At 32.6% G+C, this 8,505-nt stretch overlaps 1 protein-coding gene across 1 annotated transcript in view; it reads right to left on the bottom strand.

The window, feature by feature from the left end:
- Window positions 1-8,350: 8,350 nt before the first annotated feature.
- Window positions 8,351-8,505, bottom strand: part of LOC142334006 (uncharacterized) — a 70,533-nt gene continuing 70,378 nt past the window's right edge. The window contains exon 16 of the mRNA XM_075381673.1: window positions 8,351-8,503. Within this exon, the coding sequence (XP_075237788.1) occupies window positions 8,484-8,503 (20 nt within the window). The 3' untranslated portion in view covers window positions 8,351-8,483. The remainder of the gene's footprint in view (window positions 8,504-8,505) is intronic.

The following is an 8,505-nucleotide window of genomic DNA, read 5'->3' as shown; positions in this document are numbered from 1 at the left end:
ATAGAAACATCAACAGGACTACTAGGAAATTCTTTTTTATAGATAGATTCCATTTTTCATAGTTTTTGTATATAACACAGATTTCACATTTGTATTTTTTTTTTAATACTGAATAAATATTACATTTTTATTTATTTAATATCTAATTTGCACTGGATAGAAAGTTCCATGTCTAATTTGACCAAAACCTTTCCAGTTAATGTTTTGTTTTCCTCAACACCTACACATTCTCAGATGGGTTGAAGCAGTTTCGCTTAGAAGTCATTGTAAATCACTTACTCTTTTCCATGAATGGCTTATATTAATTTGTCATTGCTTTATGCTAACTGTTCCAGACTTTCTTTAGAATGGAATTAGTGTAAAGCACTTGAGGTGTATAAGATGGGTGAATCACATGTTTCTTTTTCTGAGCATAATGATGTTACTGTGCAGTTAATGGTGAACAGTGTACAGAAGTCACTTGTAGACTGAATCACCTGCATCTGGCTCTGAAAAAAGTTAAGTGGAAAATACTTAACTGTATATTCCTTGGTAAATCTGATAAGGGATGCTTTATTATTGAAGGCAATTATGTGTTTTTTTGCAGAAACTTGTAATCTCATGTCAATTTGTAACCATTACAGTTATGGCACTCAACATATAAACATCTACATAAATTTTTTTTTAGAAAATGTGAAATTAAACTTTTTCATCAATCTTGAAATTTAGTAGTTAAAAAGTACTTTTAATAATGGTTGTTCCTTATAAATATAAATAATTTGACAGCTATAGATTCATGCATTCCTCTGCTCCTTTACCAGTCTTGTTCATCAGTACAAAGCAAATGTATATTTTGATGACTTCATCTCCCACAGTATTTAAAGTGTATTATATTAATCTTATATAATTTAAAATAATGCTATTTGTATATTAGGTAAAATATACAAATACGGGTAATACACTGTATTGGAATTCTTTGCATTATATATCCATTTTAATGTATTCAAGTATATAATACTCATAATCTATTTAGTTTAATGATTGCGATAGCTATAAAATACTTTGAATATTATGTTTATTTATTTAAATTTTAAAAAAAGTTTCATAAAATAATTAGCTAACTTTTTCATAATAGCAAACATCAGTTGGTCGGGTGGTATACCTCATTATGTTTTACAATTTGTTAACTATGGTTTTTTATACACATTTATATGTGAACTTTTATTATTTCTTTTATAAAATATTACCACTGAATTAGTTTTTATCTAATATTATTGGAAAAAATCTGTTAAATAACAAAAAATAGTTTTTTTCAGTACAGTGTAAGAGATAAATTTAATCAAATTTTAATGTATTAATGATACTGAAAAAATTTAACAAAAGTATTTCTTCAGAAAAAATATGTATTACAATTTTTAAATTTCTAATAATATCAATTTACTTAATAAAAAAAAGTATTACTTTAAAATTTATTTTCATAGATATAATTAGTAAGAAAATCAGTTAATAACTTGCATTATTTTCATAAATATAGAAAAATAAGTTTACTATAATATAGTAATAATCAGTTATAATCAGCCTCAAAAACAGTTAAATCAGTAGATAATGGAGGTGCATGCACAAGATCCTTTTATAAAATCCCAAAGGAAAAAATACAGAGGTTCAAATCGGGTGACCTTGGAGTTTACTGCATATAAGCTCTGACATCAAGTTTGTGTCGATCGATCCAACGGTCGGGGAAAATGTCATTCAACCAATGACAGGGTATAACCTGTATACAGTTATATACTAGTGAAGAGGTACACCATCTTGTTGCCAAAAAAATTCTCTGATCCTCCTTTGTGCTGAGTTGTGGCATAGCTCCTTTGAATTGGGTAATCAGCATATGCAAATAAGTTAACTCCAATTACGTAAACCACTTGTAAACTTGCAAAGTAAACAATTTTGTACAGAAACATTTAATTTTGGGTAGTACTACTTACATTGTAAAAGTTCACGGAGATTTTCTAACCCCTAGATATGGACAACATGCATGGTAACTTTTCCACTAAGATGAAATGTTGACTAAGCACTAAAAACAATATGATCAACAAAGTCATCATCGAGCTGTAACATTTTGATCGTCAAGTCCGCATGCTCAACATTATCAGTAGGCTTCAAAGCCTGTAATCAATACCTATAAACTGTATGGACCCATATGTAAATGTTTGGTTAAAACCTTTTAAATCGACATTGTTAAGTTTGTGGCCGGCTTCCTAACAGATTTATTAAGACTACGAGTGAAAAACTCCCCGACACAATCAACATTTACTTCAGACACTCTTGCTCGCTTAGAATTCTTCCCTTTACATAGATATCTGGTCACTTTAAACTGATTATGCCACTTGGAGGATCACAGTTAAAGTTTCTACAGAACGAACATTGAACTGAAGCAATAGATTCACATTTGCAAACTGCAAAATACAGAAGGGTTTCTGTTCAGGAGTCACAATCTTTGCTAGTGACAATGTCAAACAGAAAGAAAGGGAATTAGTCTACAACCATGAGCGTAACTAAAACTGTCCTTTTTGGTCTTTGAATCCAAAAAATATTATAACAAATTAAAACTCTGATATTTTTCTTTTTGTAAACCAGGAACAATAAAGAAATAATTTAAAAAATACCAGCGACAAGATACCCAAGTTGATATGACAAACTAATAAGTCCACTGGTTTGAATCCCAGTCAGAATTAGAACTTTTTATGCGTTACAAAATTCATTTATTAATACAAAAAAAAAAGACATAAAAAGAGTAGCTGTAACCGGAAAAGAGACTGAAGTTTACCAAAATAAATAGAATAACCAAAGTGATCACTAATCCTATAAATCTAAGAACATTAAAAAAATATTTGAATGACATTATATGATGTGTACACATATATATGTTTTAAAATGTATGAAAATTAGTAGGTTGCTATATTAACTGCAAGTCAGTATATCAATGTTAATTTCTGAGTAGCAACTGGTTTGCTGTACTAATTTGTACATTTATTATATACTAATATATTTACTGCTGCAAAATAGCAATCAATGAGATATAGAATGTGCTATTGTCACTCCTTATGGCAGTGAGTTAAATAGTATAATTATTTACTTTATAAAAAATATATGTATCAATTTTTAAAAAAATCTATTTTTTGAATTATTATTGGGTGACAGAACTATGAGAGACTGGTCTCAAAAAATAGAGAGGTGTCAGAATATTTGAAATTTAATGATTTTCCAAATTTAAAAAACGATTAACAGGAGTGTTTCTACCAGGGCTTCTGTAACTTCTGTAGAAGTTGAATACAAATATATTTAATGCATACAAAGCTCAGAGAAAAACCTTTTTGGCAATCATCGAACGCTACAATACAAAGGAGTATGATATATCAACAGAATTTTCAAAAGTCTGAGAATAACAAGACGAAAACGATGGATGCATAATCTAATGAGCTAAAAAAAATTCAATTGAGCATTTTCAAATTAAAAAATTTTGGTTACAGGATTGTAGAATCGAGACTATGCAGAAAACTAATGTTACGATGTACAGATAAACTTATTACGTAAATCTTTCTACTTTACAGTCAATTTTTGAAAACCTCTTTTAATTTTACTCCATCACATATACTGGTCTGAGGTGTCCAAGGTGGAGAGACAGCCTATTAAATTGTAACCACCTTATATCTACTTTATTATGTAAATATATAAATAAAAACAAATTATTATATTAAAAACATTTATTTTAAAGACCGCATACGCAAATTAACAAATACAACGATCACAAAAAAATATATATACAATAAAACATTAACACAAATACAAATTCAAGACAAAAAAAATCACAAAACAAATTCACAAATTAAAATGACAACAAAAACCAAAACATAACAAAAATTCGAAACACAATAATTTTAAAATTTCTAAAAGTAAAATGACCGGTTTTGAAATGATACCTTCAATATTTCATTTTGTATTTTAGATATACATATATATCCACAGACACGTATGCGTATATACTTTTATCGCTGTCGCACAATTCTATTTACTTCAGTGAATCGTTTTATTTATAATTAATAGTTATTTTCTTCAGTCGATGAACATAGTAACCTAAAAAGATAAAAATGATTAAAACCAGCTTTAATATTATAAGTTACTTGTTAATCAGTATGATGAAATGAGGAAAATATATTCGTAAATCGATTATTTAAAATAATTCGCTTTCCGAATACCCGGAAATATTTCTGCAGAAGATTTTTTCAGATCAAAAACATATCTCCTTCTGTCTATCTATGATAACACAAATATTAATTAAATTATGTTTTATAAATTTCACGTCATTCACAATCGTTGACTTCATGATTTTTACGTGAAATACGTAAAATAGGTGAAGGTTTTACCTAAGAATCAACCCGTTAGCTCAGATGAAAGGTAGTGAGATATATTAATAAAATAAATGAGAATTTAACAAGTAAATCGTCTTAACCTACAGTATTCCTTAACCTACAATATAAACAGTGCTCAGCACTAACAGAAGGCTGAATATCAGAGCCGATTAATAACTGAAACTGAGTATTCTTAATTTCAGTTTACTCTCCTAATTAAATTGACAACGACATTTGTCATCTCAGGAAAAGTTTCAATATGTTAAAAATGGAAGTCAGTTTCTTTTTCAAAAAGAGTGCATGGTGCAGAAAGATGGGATCATACTGAATTGGAAGTTCATTTACAACAGGTTGATAAAATTAAATATAAGATGGAACACAGTGTGGAAAGAAAATGTGCACAGCATGATATGAAGTGGAAAGGGTTGATTTGAACTTTGGCTAAGACAAGAGTAAAGTAGAAAACTGCAATCTATCTGCAAGATAAGTAAAATTTGCTTATTGTGTGTGTGTGAGTGTAAGTATGCGCGCGCGAGCTTATTTCTATGGAATGATTTGCAAAGGTGATTCTGATGGGCGTAGTGGGTGCTCCTATATATATTTTTTTGTTTTTTTTTTAACCCGTAGATGAACCTGCTGTTTGTTTTTCCTAGCATAATACAGTAAACCTCCGATTATCGGAACTCGGATTATCCGGGTTCTTATTATTTGCCTTCTTATTCTTATTTCCTTTTAATTCTCAGAAATAATAATATGACATAAGCCACTACACAATCTGTACTGTGGGTTTAAAATTTGTGTACGCCTTATTTTCATGAAAAAAAATCGTGTAGGTACGGGTTTTAATAAACAAATTTTGTTAAAATTATCTTTGCAAACAAACATTTTGTAATAGGAAATGAAAACCTATAAGAAATAGATCTTTTTGTTTGACAATTCATAAGTTCATTACAGACCGGATAACAATCAATTTTGAGTCAGTCAGTCAGTCAGGTTATGCCTAGTCAGTCAGTAACCTCTTGTTCGTGATAAGTCAGGATTGATCTCGGCGTGCTGGTACAAGGTTTTTTCACTCCACGTGTGTACGGGACGTTCCTTGTTCGTTCCCTTTTCTAGTTTAGTCGGTGGAAAGAATATGAAACTGGTTTAGTTGTTTTTTCTGTAGCGATCAGAAGATGACGGAAAGCAAGGGCTCTTTGATCAAAAAATCGAATGAAAAGGATTGGAAGTTAGTTTCTACGATTGGAGAGGTTAATTTCTATATATACATATGAAACTTTATAGATCCTACAAACTAAAAACTACACTATGAAGTTGGCATATAAATGTCTGAAAAAGAACTCCAGGGTTTCAAGAATGAACATAGTTTTTATTTCACATCATTCAATATTGTTTAATGTTTATTCTTGAAGCTACAATTAAATTTAGTTTACACATTCTCCGCCAGAAAGTAGCTGGTAAGTCCGTTGCAAAGACCATGCTGTTATGAGCCCAGGCCTCAGTACCATGATGTTACAAGAGAAGGCATAGTGCGCGAACTGGTTCCCAGGAATAAAATCAGTGACAGTCATGCAAAGAAATTTTACGAGGGTAAGTCAATTATTATCCGCAATTTAGATATATTTTTGTTTATGTTGGTAGTATTGTCGTGTTGCGTAGATGACGCATGCGTGGTTTAATTGTTATGTCTGTGCTGGTTTGATGGTGTTAGGTTAGTTCCATTATCGCTACCCTGCCGTTATCCATGGCTGCTCCGCTTTCTGTTTGCACCAAAGAAGAGCAACGTTCAGCGATCCGTTTTTTGTGGTCGGAAGGTGTATCAGGGGCCGATATTCATCAAAGACTTTCGTTACGGTACGGGAACAGTGTGTTGCCGCATCGAAGTGACTACGAACGGAATGAAAAATTAAGAAATGGTCGCACAAGTGTTACGCACGACGAAGGAGCCAAACGAACGTTTACTGCCACAAATGAGGAAAACATTGAGCGTGCACGAGACGTGGTTGTCTTAGACAGATGAGTAACTATCAATGAAGCGGCACATCGTCTGCAAATTAGTCACGGTTCTGCCTACAAAATCGGACACAACAGACTTGCGTTTCATAAAGTCTGTGCAAGACAGGTCCCAAAACGACTCACACAGTCGCATAAACAAACGCGCTTGGACATCTGCCAAAAACATTTGGATCGCTACGGTAACGAACGGGACATCTTCTTAGATAGAATCATCACCGGTGATGAAACACGGATCCATCGTTACGAGCCGGAGAGTAAAGGGCAGAGTACGGAATGGAAACGTCCAAATTCGCCCTGCAAAAAAAAAGTTCAAGACCCAACCGTCCGCAGGAAAACTGACGCTTACGGTTTTTTGGGACTCACAAGACCCAGTACTGGAACATTATGAGGAAAGGGAGACGACGATAAACAGTGCGCGTTACAGTGAGATGCTCACTGCCAAGCTGAAGCCTGCAATTCGAAGCAAACGCCGAGGACTGCTGTCGAAAGGTGTTGTGTTGTTGCATGACAATACCCGTCCACATGGCTGAAACGGTCCAGAAACTCTACTTTGAAGTACCGGCTCTTCCTCCGTATAGTCCTGATCTTGCCCCTTCTGACTACAACTTGTTTGGTCCACTCAAAGAGGCATTAAGGGGCCGTTTTTATCTCGGACGAAACGGTTAAAGAAGCGGTGCATTCCTGACTCGCAGCTCAACCGAAAACCTTCTTTTATGAGGGCATCAGGAAGCTTGTGCAACGACGGACCTAGTGCGTTGAAATGAAAGGGGACTATGTTGAAAAATGATGCATATGTAAGTTTCCTATTTGTATTGCAATAAAATTTATAACTACATTGCGGATAATAATTGACTTACCCTCGTACATGAGTCTCTCATAGAAATTCTCAAAGTGAAAAATAAACTTGAACAGTTTTTGGAAACTGGAAGCATTTTGAAAAGACACTTACACCACATAGACCTAAAACAAGTATCGAAAACAAAGAAATAATCAAAATTTCTTTCTTAAAAATTCCAAAACAATCGATTCCTAGTGAAAGTCGTCGATCAAACATTCCTAAAAGTACTGTCGGCGATATTGTTCAATAAGTAATTGAAACTTCGTATAAACTGCACCTATGTTTATAAGCGCTTATGAAACAAACTGCAGCTACTTTGTGAAATTAAAACCTAACTATATGTTTTAAGTCCAATTTATAACGACTAAATTATTGCTGATGAAAATTACCTGCAGTGCATTTTATTTTCCGATGAAACAACATTTCACGTACACAGTCATGAATTACCATAATTCTAGAATATGGGGCTCAGAAAATCCATACGAATCAGTGCAGTTTGCCTGCATCTGTCTGGTGTGGAATCAAATTTTTAAAATCTTTTTTTCATGAGCACACTATTACTATTACAGAGATAGTCTACTCTGACATGTTAGAGGAACTTTGTGTTTGCGCAGATTGAAAATATGGAGGGCCTAATTATCGCTAGGATGGTACTTCTCAAGATCATAACAGGTTTCCAGAAAGCCAGATAGGCAGAGAAGCTCCCACGCTCTCATCGCTTGGCCACCACGAAGTCCGCATTTGATTATCAAGAATAATTATCCGTCACCTGACCACCTATGCCAGAGAATAACAGCCGTGGAATAGTTTCCTACAGACATGCTCTTCAAGAGTGTAGATTATCCGTTTGATAATTGCAAATCTATAAATGAAGCTCATATAAAGTAAAAATATTTTGACATTCTACTTTCATGTAATAAAACGTACAAATTTGTAATTCTAAATTAACAGAGAAAATCTAATTAAAACTGCAGAGTTCTTTTTCGGACACCCGATATGTATAAAAAAAGTAAAGATTTATGATTTAAAACAACAGTAATAATAATAATAAAACTAATGAAACAAAAAAACAAATACCTTTCTGCAACCATGATCAATGTACAATGTTTTGCATCACGGGACGTACTTTACATGCTCTACTTAATAGATTATTTGAAGTATTATTATTTACAAGAGGTTGTTTCTGTTGATTAATTAAACCATAACGACTTTTACCTACTGTTTTATTTTGAATCGTTTCTCTGTTACTTTCTAACTGTTTTATCT

This window comes from Lycorma delicatula, chromosome 13 (genome assembly GCF_047948215.1).
Source record: "Lycorma delicatula isolate Av1 chromosome 13, ASM4794821v1, whole genome shotgun sequence".
NCBI classification, from domain to species: Eukaryota; Metazoa; Arthropoda; class Insecta; order Hemiptera; family Fulgoridae; genus Lycorma; species Lycorma delicatula.
This window is presented reverse-complemented; position numbering and strand designations above follow the sequence as displayed.